The sequence below is a fragment of the Erythrolamprus reginae genome, chromosome Z, assembly GCF_031021105.1.
Source record: "Erythrolamprus reginae isolate rEryReg1 chromosome Z, rEryReg1.hap1, whole genome shotgun sequence".
Lineage (NCBI taxonomy): Eukaryota > Metazoa > Chordata > Lepidosauria > Squamata > Dipsadidae > Erythrolamprus > Erythrolamprus reginae.
This window is the reverse complement of record NC_091963.1, coordinates 5,365,291-5,381,525: the sequence shown is the minus strand read 5'-3', so window position 1 is coordinate 5,381,525 and position 16,235 is coordinate 5,365,291. Positions and strand designations below refer to the sequence as shown.

The 16,235-nt window shown below is 43.1% G+C and overlaps 1 protein-coding gene across 2 annotated transcripts in view; it reads left to right on the top strand.

Moving 5' to 3' along the window:
- The first annotated feature begins 2,650 nt into the window (after positions 1-2,650).
- MINDY4 (MINDY lysine 48 deubiquitinase 4) overlaps positions 2,651-16,235 on the top strand; it is a 103,545-nt gene continuing 89,960 nt past the window's right edge. The window contains exons 1-4 of one of the 2 annotated variants that reach the window (XM_070728027.1): positions 2,651-2,929; positions 4,114-4,233; positions 4,541-4,752; positions 15,222-15,471. In XM_070728027.1, coding sequence (XP_070584128.1) covers positions 2,867-2,929; positions 4,114-4,233; positions 4,541-4,752; positions 15,222-15,471 — 645 coding nt within the window. In that variant the 5' untranslated portion in view covers positions 2,651-2,866. Of the gene's footprint in view, positions 2,930-4,113; positions 4,234-4,540; positions 4,753-10,659; positions 10,791-15,221; positions 15,472-16,235 lie in introns of those variants that run through there. The other variant, XM_070728028.1, reaches the window with a different exon arrangement.

The window sequence follows — 16,235 nt, the reverse complement described above, 5'->3', positions numbered from 1 at the left end:
CATATTCTCTTGCAAATGGAAAAATTGGGGGGTGGGTGGAGTATTTTGTATATTGTTTCCAATATGGCAAGTGCTCTTTCATTTTTTTTGACAATTGTAATAAATATTGATTTAATTTGAATTTTTATTTATATTTATTTATTCATTTGTCCAATACATAATACATATGGAAGAGAATAGACATGAAGTAATATATATATATATAAAGATAATATGTGAAAATAGAGGAGAGGATATATGAAAGGAAGAAAATATATATATGAGATAAAGGAAAGACAATTGGACAGGGGACGAAAGGCACTTATGTACACCCCTTACTGGCCTCTTAGGAACCTGGAGAGGTCAATCGTGGATAGTCTAAGGGAGAAAAGTTGGGGGTTAGGGGTTGACACTATTGAGTCCGGTAATGAGTTCCACGCTTTGACAACTCGATTGTTAAAGTCATATTTTTTACAGTCAAGTTTGGAGCGGTTAATATTAAGTTTGAATCTGTTGTGTGCTCTTGTGTTGTTGTGGTTGAAGCTGAAGTAGTCATTAACTGGTAGGATGTTGCAGCATATGATATTGTGTGCAATACTTAAATCGTGTTTTAGGCGCTGTAGTTCTAAGCTTTCAAGGCCCAGGATTCTTAGTCTATTTTCGTAGGGTATTCTGTTTCTAGTGGAGGAGTGAAGAGCTCTTCTGGTGAAATATCTTTGGACGTTTTCAAGGGTGTTGATGTCCGAGATGTGGTATTCAAGGATGGGTCTGGCAAAAGTTGTTGGTCTAAAGCAGTGCTTTTCAAATAGGGGTTCAGCCCCCCGTTCCCCCCGGGTGTGTGTGGAGGGATGCCAGTGTTGGCATGGGGAATGTGGGGGTTTTTTGCCGTAGGAAGTAGGGTTTTTTTGCACCAAACAATAGCACACAACACAGAGCAGGAGATATGAAGTGCAGGTAACAAACCTTTAAGAGATATCATGGAAAAATATTTAACAGGGATGAAAAGAAAGGAGGAGAGAGACGGAGATCATGAGACAAACGTAAGGCTCCCGAAAGCTAAGACGAGGAAATATGATGAAGCGTATGTATCGCTTGGCTTCACTGTGACTACGGTGGGAGACGGGGAAAGACCACTATGTTTACTGTGCCTAAAAATGTTGGCAGCAGAAGCCAAATAAATTAAGGCGTCATATTACACCCCAATCACGCTGATAGGCCGCTTGAGTTTTTTCAGCGAAAACATGCAGAATGTTGCAAACAATCTTCCCGGTGGAGAGTTGGGGGGGAGTCGTGAAATGTTTACTTCTTCCTAGGGGGGGCATAACAGAAAATAATTGAGAAGCACTGGTCTAAAGCTGACTGTAGATCTGCAGGTAAGCGGTTCAAATCCCAAGGTTGACCCATCCTTCCATCCTTCCGAGGTGGGTAAAATGAGGACCCGGATTGTGGGGGCAAATAGGCTGGCTCTGTTAAAAAAAAAGTGCTACTGCTAACATGAAGGCAGCATAAAAATAAAATAAAGAAAGGAAGAAAGAAAGAAAGAAGGAAAGAAAGAAAGAAAAAGAAAGAAAGAAAGAAAGAAAGAAAGAAAGAAAGAAAGCTAGAAATGAATACTGCCATGATATAGAGGTATCTCTCCTATCTACTGGTTCTGGTATTATTGGCATCATAGAATAGAATAGAAAGTATGGAATGGAATGGAGTGAAATGGAATAGAGAAAAGAGTGGAAGGGGGTGAGGTGGGATAGAATAGAGTGGAATAGAATAGAATTAAATAGAATAGAGTAGAATAGAATAGAATTCTTTATAGGTCAAGTATGATTGGGCACACAAGGAATTTGTCTTTGGTGCATACTGTATGTTCTGAGTTTACATAAAAGAAAAGATCTCAAGAATCATAAGGTACAACATTTAATTATTGTTAATGATTCTTCGTTCCTTCTTCTCATCCTTCCCTCTTTCCCTCTCTCTTTTCTTCATCCTGATGTATTTTCCTTCCTCCTCTCTCTATTCTTTCTCTCATCTTCCTTCCTTCCCTTCTTCCTCTTCCCCATCCTCCCTCTGTTCTTCCTCTTTCTCTCATCTTCCTTCTTTCCTTCCTTTCTTTTCTTTCTCCTCTACCTCAATTCTGAAGTTAGTTGGGGGAAAGATCAAAAGCAACATGAGAAAATATTATTTGATTGAAAGAGTAGTAGATGCTTGGAACCAACTTCCAGCAGACGTGGTAGATAAATCCACAGTAACTGAATTTAAACATGCCTGGGATAAACATATATCCATTTTAAGATAAAATACAAGAAATAGTATAAGGGCAGACAACATGGCCCAACAGGTCTTTTTCTGCCGTCAGTCTTCTATTTTTCTAATACTATAAAAAATAAATAAATTAAAAATTAAAAAAATAAAAAGAATTGCAAGGGACCTTGGAGGTCTTCTACTCCACCCCCTGCTTAGGCAGGAAGACATTTCAAGCACTGCTCCTTGGCAGCAGGTTCGCCAACCTCCTTTCCCCGTTGCAAAAACCACGTTTCACCCTCCGCACCCGATACCTTCTAAAATGTAATTCAAACCTCCACCGCTTTAAGAAGCACGGGACTTCAACTCCCAGAATTCCCCGGTCCGCCGCGTTCTAACCCCGCCCCCCCTCCGACGATCAATTTGCATCCTCATCGGGCACCCCAGGAGGCGGGGAAAGAATTCCCAGCCCGTGAGGTCTTCGCCATGACAACCTGCCAACTGTAACGCAACTGCCTCAACCCGCCAGTTGCAATTTGAGCAAAGCCCCCACGACGCTTCCGAGGGCAGGAGAGACCAAGCAAAACAACAACACCCCACAACACCGCTTGCATTTTGTTAATTAGAGTTCGTTGCATGCTGCCAACCATCCATGGAAGCGTCTTTCGTGCAAGAGGTGGCTGCGGCTTTAGTGAGGGAGTTCCTGAGCAAAAAGGTGAGTGGGGGGTGCGGGTGGAAAAGGATGGGGAGGGGAGAGGAAAAAAGCCTCCCCCCCCGTTGCCCAACCTGCAGAAGAGCTGGATTCCTCCAGGGACTACATTTCCCACAATGCACTTGGGCGAGGCGGAGAAAGACTTTATTCATTGGGCAAACGGTGGAGCGTTTGTGTTTTTTAATTAATTTTTAATAAAGAAGTTTTTTTTCCTTCAGAACAAAAACAATACAAATTTAAAGAAAGAGAAAAGCTTACAGAAGTAAAAGGGATAAGTGGAAAACGAGAGAGAGAGAGAGAAAGAATGAAAGAAATGAATGAATGAAAGAAAGAAAGAAAAGAGAGAGAAAGAGGCAGGAAGGAATTCAGGGAAGGAAAGAAAGAAAAGAAGAAAGAAGAATAACGATAAAAGAGGGAACAAGGAATGCTTTCAATCTTTTTTACAAGAGATAACCTTTATTGTCATTTTTTAAATTAGAAAAATTCTTTATTTATACATAACAAACATAACATGAATGTTTAAAAACAATGGACGTTGTGTGACAAATCTGCATTACATTTCCCATAACGCTTCTTCACTATTATATACCAAACTTTCACAGTTTCTATACATTGTTCTTACTCAAATAACTTTTTTTCTTTCTTTCCCTTTTATCCCCAGATACTTTCAGCCTAATCTTTCTTTTTTCTTTTTCAGTCTTTTATTTTCTCTCTCTCTCTTATTTACTTACTTACTTACCTTACTTACTCTATCCTTTCTAAGTATCCTATCCATAAATAATGTTTTTTCCTGTTTCCAACAAAAATCCATAAAGAGGCTCCAGTTTTTTTTTAACAAATCTGTGTAGCCAGTATTGTAGTGTCTGACAATAAAGGTTTGAATTAAACTTCTTAGACTCAGCAACTAGGATAAGCATTGGAACTCTAATTCCCAGAATTCTCAGTAATGACCCTGCAAGAGAATTCTGGGAATTGAACTGTGCATTAACAAGCATGCCCGGTGGGGGAATTCTGGGAGTTGAAGTCCACACATCTTAAACTTCTTTAAGAGTTATGAAGCTGGAGAAAACATTGTGCCAACAGCTTCTCTGAATATTACACTGACCTCTGAGTTAACCCAGCGCATGAAGACAGGTTATTTTTTTTATACTGTTTTTTTAGCATTACTGTACCTCTTTCCTGCCTAGGGTTTAAAAAAGACAAGTACCATCCTGGATGAAGAATTTCCCCGTACTCCACTCAGCATCAACAACAGAAACGAGCTCCGAAATGTTTTGCACCTCCAGTCTTTATACAAGCAGAACAAGGTAAAAAAGGACAGGTTTTCTGCATTTTTGTGTCCTTGACACCCAAAGTGTCCTAGAAACCTTAGCACGATTTTTAGATCTTCGTATTTCACTAATTTCTTTAGCTGCTTCTCCTCAATTCTGCTGTCTCCTGGGATTGCGATGTCGAAGATCCATACTTTCTTTTTCTCCACGATCACAATGTCTGGTGTGTTATGCTTCAGAATTCGGTCAGTCTGAAGTAGGACGTCCCACAGTATTATTATTATTATTATTATTATTATTATTATTATTATTATTATTATTATTATTATTATTATTACTGCAGGCCAGAGACACTCCTTTCGAAACGATTCTGGAAATTATGGCGAGCTACTTTCTGGACCTCCAGACCAACCAAGCCCTCCTGGGGAACCCCTCATTTCTGGAAAACAAATCCTGTCACACAAGCGTGGAGAGCCTTCTTCCGAAGAATTTACTCTCTGGAGAAGCCACTCGGGGGCAGGGGGCAGCTGAAAAAATTAGAAAAGCGTCTTCCAGGTATGTATGACTTTTATTAGCATTTGATCCTAAATCTATGGATGGCGGACATTAACCGGTTGCTGCCTATAGGAAGTCCTTAACTTTACGACCGTGAGCGAGCCTGGAATTACTGTGGTAAGTCATGGGGATCCTTGAGGAGTCACCATGTGATTATGCTCAATTTTCTTTGATGGTGGTTATCATAGTTCCCTCTAAGCTGAGCAGTGAGCAATCGCTCACTTAAAAATCATCATCAACTCAGAGTTTTCCAAACCTGCCCAGAAGCCGAGAGGGAAAGAGTGAGAGGGAAGGAGAGAGAGAGGAAGAGAGAAAGAGAGAGAAACAGATAGAAAAAAGAGAGGAAGGAAAAGAGAAAGAAAAAGAATGGGAGTAAGGAAGAGAGAAAGAAAATCAAAATCTAGTTTGAAACTAGCTCAACTATTTAAGTGGCATTTTGATATTGATAGAGTTGCCCTATTATGAGCTCACTGTTATAGACACACAGTACAGTATTTTATTTTGAAATTCTCTGAGGCAAAACAGGGTGGGTTTTTTATTTGTTTGTTTGTTTATTCATTCATTCATTCATTCATTTATTATTTTTGTGCCGCCCAGTCCGGTAGCATCCCAGTACTGATTATCGTGTTAAAAATCATAATTTACCCATCTCTGTCACTACTTTATGATAAAAAGGTTGCTGAGCTTCCTTCTTTGCGGCACACCTGACCACTGGTTGAAAAACACTAATATACAGTATACAAAGCCAGAATGCTGGAAGTTTTCAGGAAAAAAGATAGAAACATAGAAACATAGAAGACTGACGGCAGAAAAAGACCCCATGGTCCATCTAGTCTGCCCTTTTACTATTTCCTGTATTTTATCTTACAATGGATATATGTTTATCCCAGGCATGTTTAAATTCGGTTACTGTGGATTTACCAACCACGTCTGCTGGAAGTTTGTTCCAAAGATCTACTACTATTTCAGTAAAATAATACTTTCTCATGTTGCCTTTGATCTTTCCCCCAACTAACTTCAGATTGTGGGTCATTTTTTTAGATGGTGACATAAGGATGGATTGCTTGCACTGGGCAGGGGTTGGATTAAATGACCTCTGAGGTCCCTTTCAACCAAGGTAGCTATAAACTAAATATTAATTTACAAGCCATACTTGTTTTTCCCAAAGTGCCGTTGCCATATGATTTAAGAGATAAACGTTATCTGTTGCTTCCTCTTCCAAAAGACCAAAGGAATATAGCTTTCAAACTTCAAAAAGTCATAGGGGAAGGTTTGGTAGGGAAGGTTTGCCTATTTGCTGATGACTCTAAAGTGTGCAATAGGGTTGATATTTCCGGAGGCGTCTGTAATATGGTAAATGATTTAGCTTTACTAGATAAATGGTCAAAGCAATGGAAACTGCAGTTTAATGTTTCCAAATGTAAAATAATGCACTTGGGGAAAAGGAATCCTCAATCGGAGTATTATATTGGCAGTTCTGTGTTAGCAAAAACTTCAGAAGAGAAGGATTTAGGGGTAGTGATTTCTGACCGTCTCAAAATGGGTGAGCAGTGTAGTCAGGTGGTAGGAAAAGCAAGTAGGATGCTTGGTTGCATAGCTAGAGGTATAACAAGCAGGAAGAGGGAGATTGTGATCCCGCTATATAGAGCGCTGGTGAGACCACATTTGGAATACTGTGTCCAGTTCTGGAGACCTCACCTACAAAAAGATATTGATAAAATTGAACGGGTCCAAAGACGGGCTACAAGAATGGTGGGAGGTCTTAAGCATAAAATGTATCAGGAAAGACTTAATGAACTCAATCTGTATAGTCTGGAGGACAGAAGGGAAAGGGGGGACATGATCGAAACATTTAAATATGTTAAAGGGTTAAATAAGGTTCAGGAGGGAAGTGTTTTTAGTAGGAAAGTGAACACAAGAACAAGGGGCCACAATCTGAAGTTAGTTGGGGGAAAGATCAAAAGCAACGTGAGAAAATATTATTTCACTGAAAGAGTAGTAGATGCTTGGAACAAACTTCCAGCAGACGTGGTTGGTAAATCCACAGTAACTGAATTTAAACATGCCTGGGATAAACATAGATCCATCCTAAGATAAAATATCAAAAATAGTATAAAGGATGACTAGATGGATCATGAGGTCTTTTTGTGCCGTCAGTCTTCTATGTTTCTATGTTTCTAAAAGTCTGTGGCCTGTTGCCATTGTTCACAGACAGAGACACGACTGTCCAGGTTAGAGAAAATTAAACCAAGCTAGGTGACCCAGAAATGTTTCGTTTCCTCTTTGTCAGCTATAAAAAATATCTTTATATCCAGACAGTTCATCTGAGGGCAGGCACACAGATATTTCCTGATTTACGACCACAATTGAGCCCAGGGGCGAATTCCAGACTCCGCTGCTACTGATGCACTGTGCGCACAGCTTTGCTTCTACGGCAGGTGTGTATGCACATGTGCAGAAGAAAAAAACCCCCACAGACTTCCCATGCGTCTCCCCACACGAGATTTTCCTTCCTGCCCTACACCTTCAGAAACAAAGCTGCATGGGCTGTTCTATTTTTGCTATTGGTACGCCGTCCTTATTCATATCAGCAGCAACCCAATACTGATTGAGCCCAAAATTTATGTTTCTAAGTGAGAAATTTGTTAAGCACGTTTTGCCCCATTTTTATGACTTTTCTTGCCATAGTCATTAAGTGTAAAAAACAGTCATGTCACTTTTTTCAGTCCTTTTGAAACTCTGAATTATCATCATCATCATCATCATCATCATTATTATTATTATTTAGATTTGTATGCCTAGGTTCGCCTTACCTAGGTTCGCCCACGTTTCTCCAACACTCCGTGCCTTGCGCTGGCTGTCAATCAGTTTCTGGTCACAATTCAAAGTGTTGGTAATTATCTATAAAGCCCTACATGGCATTGGACCAGAATACCTCTGAGACCGTCTTCTGCCGCACGAATCCCCGAGGCCGATAAGGTCCCACAGAGTTGGCCTTCTCCGGGTCCCGTCGACTAAACAATGTCGTCTGGTGGGCCCCAGGGGAAGAGCCTTCTCTGTGGTGGCCCTGGCCCTCTGGAATCAACTCAGCCCAGCGATTAGAACTGCCCCCACCCTCCTTGTCTTTCGTAAATTGCTTAAAACCCACCTATACCCCCAGGCTTAGTTTTATGTATGGTATGCTTGTGTTGTATGGTTTTATATAATGGGCTTTTAGATATTTCTTCTTCTTTTAAATATTAGATTTGTTTACTGTATACTGTTTATTATTCTTGTGAGCCGCCCCAAGTCTTCGGAGAGGGGCGGTATACAAATCTAACAAATAATAATAATAATAATAATAATAATAATAATAATTATTATTATTATTATTCCGCCCCTCTCCGAGGACTCAAAACAACTCATAACAAGAAACAGTACAAATCCAATACTTAAAACAATTTAAAATCCTTAATATAAAAACAATCATACATTTCATACAGACCATATATAAAGTGGAAACGGCCCAGGGGAATCAATTTCCCCATGCCTGACGACAGAGGTGGGTTTTGAGGAGTTTACGAAAGGCAAGGAGGATGGGGGCAGTCCTAATCTCCGGGGGGAGTTGATTCCAGAGGGTCGGGGCCGCCACAGAGAAGGCTCTTCCCCTGGGTCCTGCCAGACAACATTGTTTGGTCACTAAATGAGCTGTTACAAGTCGAGGATTATCTATATTCAGGCATGTATTAAAAACTCTTTTTTGCAGCTACTGAAAGACTGGAGGCATATTCCCAGAACCTTCTGCCTTTTAATAAAATGGCCAAAGAAACCCTTTCCTCTATTTTCAAAATAGAATTTTTTAATGGCCAAATGTGATTGGACACACAAGAAATTTATCTTTGATGCATATGCTCTCAGTGTACATAAAAGACAAGACACATTTGTCAAGAATCATGAGGTAAAACATTTAATTATTATCAAATAAGCAAACAATCAATATTAATATAAATTATAATGATACAAGCAACAAGTTACAGTCATACTGTCATAAGTGGGAGGAGATGAGTAATAGGAATGATGGAAAACTAGTAATAATAGTAGTGCAGACTTAGTAAATAGTTTGACAGTGTTGAGGGAATTATTTGTTTAGCAGAGTGATGGTGTTCGGGGGAAACCCTGTTCTTGTGTCTAGTTGTCTTGGTGTGCAGTGCTCTGTAGCGACGTTTTGAGGGTAGGAGTTGAAACAGTTTGTGTCCAGGATACGAGGGGTCAGTAAATATTTTCACAGCCCTCTTTTTGACTTGTGCAATATACAGGTCCTCAATGGAAGGCAGGTTGGTAGCAATTGATTTTACTGCAGTTCTGATTCTCCTCTGAAGTCTGTGTTGGTCTCGTTGGGCCATGAAATGGCATTCCTGAAGCTTAAAATTTGTGATTGCCAGATTAAAAGATGCTGTAATTATACTGGGAAGTGGGATAAGACACAATGATAGTGGTATATTTTTCAAACACTGATTGGTCTGAACTTTGTAGATTAAGTCCAAACAACAGATAGATGGTTATGTATACACATTCAGAACTGACAACCTGCAGCCTTGATCCTTAATATAAATGTGTTTCTTCACCCTAGCAAGTTTAAAATATGTGGACTTCCACTCCTGGAATTATTCAATCAGTGGCATGGCCTTCAGCTCCCAGAATTCCCCACCCAGCATGATTGGCTGGGGAATTCTGGGAATTGAAGTCCACACATCTTAAATTTGCTGAGGTTGGGAAATACCAATATAAGCAATGTCGCCTGGCAGGACCCAGGGGAAGAGCCTTCTCTGTGGCGGCCCCGGCCCTCTGGAACCAACTCCCCCCAGAGATTAGAACTGCCCCCACCCTCCTTGCCTTTCGTAAACAACTTAAAACCCACCTCTGCCGCCAGGCATGGAGGAATTGAGATCCTCTTTCCCCCTAGGCCTTTGCAATTCTATGCATGGTATGTATGTATGTATGTTTGGTTTTTATATTAATGGATTTTTAATCATTTCTAATACCAAATTACTATTGTACACTGTTTTATTGTCGCTGTTAGCCGCCCCGAGTCTCCGGAGAGGGGCGGCATACAAATCCAATAAATAAATGAGTGAGTGAGTGAGTAAGTAAGTCAGTCCCGCAATAGATCATAGAATCATAGGACTGGAAGGGACCTGAGAGGTCTCCTAGACCGGGGTAGGCAAGTTGACTTTTCTATGACGTGGACTCCAACTCCCAAAATTCCTGAGCTAGCATGATTGGCTCAGGAATTCTGGGAGTTGAAGTCCACAAGTCATAGAAGAGCCAACTTTGCCTCACCCTGTTCTAGACCAACCCTTCCCCAGGACTGAATAAGGATTCCCAGATTATTTCAAGCAACCCCTTCCTCAGTCTTTTCCTGAAAACCTCCAGCAATGAGGCACCCTTAAGAGAACAGACTATAGGGACATCTGGATTCAAGATCCCCTCAGCAGCAGAGGCTCTCAGGGCAGTTTAAGATCTCTGTTTGTGTTTAGTCTACCTTACAGGACTGTTTTGGGGATAATGCCACCTTCCAAATGGTAGCATCCTGGCAACAGAAAAAACAACTCTAGATTCCAAGCTTGTCTGTCCCAATTTATGAAGGGTAGTTTATGAATGGCCTTGAATAGTTTTAAGGGCTGGGGGCTTTTGTCTTAAGTCCACGGTTGCAAATGCATGTTTGTTTGTTTTGCCTCTGCAAGCAAAGGAGAGAAGGGAGTGTTTTAAAGCGACCTCGCTGTTGCAAATTTAAAAACAATATAAAAGATGGAAAGAAAAGCTCTTTCGAGTTTCAGCCAGCCAGGGAGGCTTGTAAAAAGGCGGAATGGCTTCATAAATAGATACAGCCCCCACCCCTTTCTGACGCAGCCTCTCTCGCCCCTCCTCCCCACCTCTTGTTGCCACCTCCGGAGCGCGGCACAGAATGAAGCCTCCATGTTCCCTCGCTTCTTATTTATAGTCCTGGCCGAACATGCGCATTCCCCTCCGAATTCTACCCTCCCCGGAAGAACGCGAGGGTAAGTACAGTATACGACCTCTCCTGCCCCGTCCCTCCTCAGTGCAGCCAATGGGAAGCGCCGAAGCTCTCTTGGCGAGAGCTTTGGGAAAGTGGGTGAAGAGATTCTTCTCTGCGCAAACGCAGATTTGATGATTCTTTCATCTCCTTACTGCCGCCCTGAGGCATTGTTTAGAATTGCAGCTCTGTTCTAGTGGATTCCTTTTCACTTTGATGCTTTAAAATAGAAGCTTTCTTCACCTCAAAATATTATAGAGGAGGTTTTCCCTATTGAACTCGGCAGGCAGAAGCTAAGCAGCCAGATTTTTGTGATAAACTGTTCGTTTAATAAAACAGTTGGACATCAGTTATCAAATCCTTTGTAGGCACAATTGAGCCCAAAATTCCTGTTGCTAAATGAGGCAGTTGTTAAATGAGATCTGCTCCAGTTTCTTGGCACAGTTGCTAAGTGAATAAAGTCAGCCCTGTAAGCAATTGACAGTCAGCCTCTTGCCCCCAGCATTTTATTTATTTATTTAATTTATTTTTATTTAATTTATTTTATTAATTGGATTTATATGCCGCCCCTCTTCGTGGACTCGGGGCGGCTTACAACATTTCAGTAAAAATACAATATATAAAACACTTCTAAATCCAATTAACAGAAATAATTAATTTAAAATATTTTTTAAAAGCTAAACATCTAAAAGTCAAACATTCAGAAACACACTACAGCATCGTACACATTCACTGGCCAAACGCTGGGGTTTAGTAACCTCAAGCCTGATAGCATAAATATGTTTTCAAATTCTTATGAAAGGCAAGGAGGGTGGGGGCAGTGCGAATCTCTGGGGGGGGAGTTGATTCCAGAGGGCCGGGGCCTCCACAGAGAAGGCTCTTCCCCTAGGCCCTGCCAAGCGACATTGTCTAGTTGATGGGACCTGGAGAAGGACGACTCTGTGGGACTTAACCGGACGCTGGGATTCATGAGGCAGAAGGCAGTACCGCAAATAATAGGTCATTTATACAGTACATATTTATTTATTATTAGAGTTGAAAGGGACCTTGCAGGCCATCAGGTCCAACTCCCTGCTCAGGCAGGAAGTCCTACCACCACCCCAGCCAGATGGCAGTCCAATTTCCTTTTGAATGTGTCAAGTGATGGGGCGTTCACAACCTCCGCTGGGCAGGCCCTTCCATTGGTTGATCGCTCTCACCGTCAGAAAGTTCTTCCTTATTTCTAGGTTGAATCTCTCCTTGGTCAGTTTCCACCCGTTGCTCCTGGTCTGGCCTCTGCTGCCCTGGAAAATAGTATAACCCCCTCCTCTCTGTGGCAACCCCTCAACTATCTGTATACTGCTATCATATATCTCCTCTGGCCCTCCTCTTTGCTAGACTATCCATGCCCAGTTCCAGCAAAGCTCTCTTCGTATGTCTTGGTTCAAGTCCCTTTATCATTTTGGTTGCTCTTTTTGTGCTTTCTCTAAAGTTTCAATCTCCTTTTTGTAGTGGGGTGACCAAAATTGAATGCAGTAGTCTAGGTGTGGTCTGACTAGGTTAGTGATGGCGAACCTTTTTTTCCTTTGGTGCCAAGACCATGCAGGAGTGCTATCGTGCCTATGTGAGTGCCCACAACCCTAAATCTATGCCTGGGGAGGGCGAAAACCGCTTTCCCCGCCCCCTGGAGGCCATCTGGAGGCCAGTAATGGCCTCTTTCCCAACTTCTGGTGGGCCCAGTAGGCTTGTGTTTTGACTTCCCCAAACTCCAAAGGCTTCCCTGGAGCTGGGGGAGGGTAAAAACGCCCCCCCCATCCCTTCAGAGGCTCTCTGGAAGCCAAAAACGCCCCCCCCCCAGAGCCTCTACACGAGCCAAAAATCAGCTGGCTGGCACACACATGCACATTGGAGCTGAGCTAGGGCAATGGCTTGCGTGCCAGCAGATATGGCTCCACGTGCCACCTGTGGCACCCTTGCCATAGGTTCACCATCACTGGACTAAGGCAATATAGAGTGGTATTAGTACCTCCTTAGTCTTGGAATGTATCCCCCTGTTGATGCAGCTTAAGATTGTGTTGGCTGTTTTAGCCGCCGCTGCACATTGCTGGCTTATATTATTATTATTATTATTATTATTATTATTATTATTATTATTATTATTATTATTATCATCATATTTATTATTATCATCATATTTTTATTATTATTATTATTATTATTATTATTATTATTATTATTATTACAGTGAACCCTCGAGTTTCGCGTGTTCAATTATCGCGAAAGGGCTATTTCGCGAGTTTTCAACCAGGAAGTAAACTCCACCATCTGCGCATGCGTGCCCTTCCACGCATGCATAGATGGTGGAGTTTCCCCGCCGGGCAGAGGCTTCCCTGGGTCTTCCCCCTCTTGCCCCCGTAAGACCCCAGCGGCGGCGCGAGCAACGGCGTGGGCGGGCGGGCGGCACGCGCTTGGGGACATCCCAGCTCCGCTCCCCAGCTGGGGAAAGCGCGCGCGTTTGGGGACTCCCTAGATCCGCTCCCCAGCTGGGGAGCGGATCTAGGGAGTCCCCAAACGCGCGCGCTTTCCCCAGCAACGCGCGCGCGGTGGGGACTCCCTAGATCCGCTCCCCAGCTGGGGAGCGGATCTAGGGAGTCCCCAAACGCGCGCGCTTTCCCCAGCAACGCGCGCGCTTTCCCCAGCAACGCGCGCGCGGTGGGGACTCCCTAGATACGCTCCCCAGCTGGGGAGCGGATCTAGGGAGTCCCCAAACGCGCGCGCTTTCCCCAGCAACGCGCGCGCGGTGGGGACTCCCTAGATCCGCTCCCCAGCTGGGGAGCGGATCTAGGGAGTCCCCAAACGCGCGCGCTTTCCCCAGCAACGCGCGCGCTTTCCCCAGCAACGCGCGCGCGGTGGGGACTCCCTAGATCCGCTCCCCAGCTGGGGAGCGGATCTAGGGAGTCCCCAAACGCGCGCGCTTTCCCCAGCAACGCGCGCGCGGTGGGGACTCCCTAGATCCGCTCCCCAGCTGGGGAGCGGATCTAGGGAGTCCCCAAACGCGCGCGCTTTCCCCAGCAACGCGCGCGCTTTCCCCAGCAACGCGCGCGGGGTGGGGACTCCCTAGATCCGCTCCCCAGCTGGGGAGCGGATCTAGGGAGTCCCCACCGCGCGCGCGTTGCTGGGGAAAGCGCGCGCGTTTGGGGACTCCCTAGATCCGCTCCCCAGCTGGGGAGTGGATCTAGGGAGTCCCCAAACGCGCGCGCACCCCAGGCGCGAGCAACGGGGTGGGCGGGCGAAGGGCGGGCGGCAGTGGAAGCAAAAACACCATCTGCGCACGCGCAGATGGTGTTTTTACTTCCGCACCGCTACTTCGCTAAAAATCGATCATCGCGTGGGGTCCTGGAACGGAACCCTCGCGATGATCGAGGGTTCACTGTATTTAGATTTGTATGCCGCCCCTCTCTGAAGATTCGGAGCTGCTCACAACAGTTATATTTAGTTGGTTATCCACCAAAACTAAAAAACACAAAATTTTACCGACTTTGGAAGGACGGAAGACTGAGTCAATCTCACGCCAGTCCAGGATCGAACCCACGATAGTTGGCAGAGTTAATATTTTAATCCAGTACTTATTTTAATGGCAGTACATATTTTAATGGCAGTACATATTTTAATGGCAGTGCTATTGAGCCGTGATGGCACTGTGGTTAGACCAGGTGCCGTTGAAGCTTAAAAGTGACACATTTCTTAAGACAGAAGTCTTCAAACTTGGCAACTTTAAGACTTGTGGACTTCAACTCCCAGAATTCTCCAGAGAATTCTGGGAGTTGAAGTCCACAAGTCTTAAAGTTGCCAAGCTTGAGGACTCCTCTCTTAAGTGAATATGGCTTCCCCCATTGTCAACAGATCACAAAAGATGATCACATGATCCTGGGACCTAGGTAGATTCCAGTTGCCAAATATGACGATGTCGCTGCAAGAGTGCTAATCTAATCTAGATTAGATTAGATTTATTGGATTTATATGCCGCCCCTCTACACAGACTCGGGGCGGCTCAAAACAATGGCAAAAACAGTACATAGTGACAAATATAATATTTACCAATCTAATTACAGTTTTAGATTTAAAAAATTCATAAAAGTAACCACCATATTTATAAACAAGCACACAATCAATCATACACCAAAACAACATACACTTGTACATACACATCATACACTTGTGTGAAAAATGGTCATAGGTGGGTCATTCTTTGTCAAGTGGACCAGGTATCCACATGACTGATCTTTGCAGCCTTATTTGAAAAGAAACCATCACAAAAACAACATATAAGACAGATCTTGAATCTTCGCAGCCTTGAGCTTTTCTTGAGATGTGTGGCCTGCCAGGTGCACAATTATTTTTTCTTCACAGAACCTTCCAATTTTGTCATGTTTATTTATTTTTTATTTTTTTTTAGCTATGAGATCCGTGAGGGAAATATCGGCCTGTCCAGGAGGCATTGTCACAAGCCCGGGGAGAAGGGCAAGGCCAAGACCATGTTGGATGCTCAGGTGGAAGGAGAGAAGACACTATGCGATCTTCTGGATGCCATATACATCCCGCCAGAATTGATTATGGAGGCCGGGATGAGGGAGAAGCCGCAAAGCCAGCCCAACCTCCTTCCCTCTCAAGGAAAAATGGCTACTTCCGCGGAGGCACCTCAAGAGGTTTCGACTTTTCTTCTAAATTGGTTTTTCTTCCTTTCTTCCTCTTCCTCCTCTTCTTCCCCTTCCCTCCTCTTGTTCTTTTTTTAAAAAAATTATTTTTATTGAAATTTTCCAAGTTAAAAACAAAACAACGTACAAGACAAACCTATAAATCACACATGCGTTAAAATATAGTTTCACTAATACAGCTTTACGTCATCGGAATTCTCTTTCCCAATTCTATATTTTCCTAATTATGGCTATTGTTTTATACCTAAATATGTTTTATCTTTAGCTATTCATTATGTACAGCAGTGATTTTCAACCTTTTTTGAGCCACGGCACATTTTTTACATTTACAAACTCCTGGGGCACACCACCAACCAAAATGACACAAAATGACACTCTAAGACACTCTCCTCTCTTTTCCAATCCCTGTCTCCCCCCCCTTGTGTGTGTGTGTGTGTGTGTGTGTGTGTGTGTGTATACATACTCTTGAACCATTTCCAAAAACAGGTGAGGGCTGGGGGTTTTCTCTCTCTCTTTCTTTGGGTGTTTTTTATCATAAGCTTTAAGTCAACTGTTCTCTCTCTTTTGTTTCTCTTTCTTCTCATTTTCTGCCTCAATCATTTTCTCATTTCTCTTTTTTCTCCCTTTTGCTCTCATTTCTCTCTCTCTCCCTTCCTCCCCTTTTCTCCCTCTCTTGCTTTCTTTCTCTCTCACTCTTTCTTTCTCTCTCTCTTGCTTTCTTTCTCTCTCACTCTTTCTTTCTCTCTTGCTTTCTT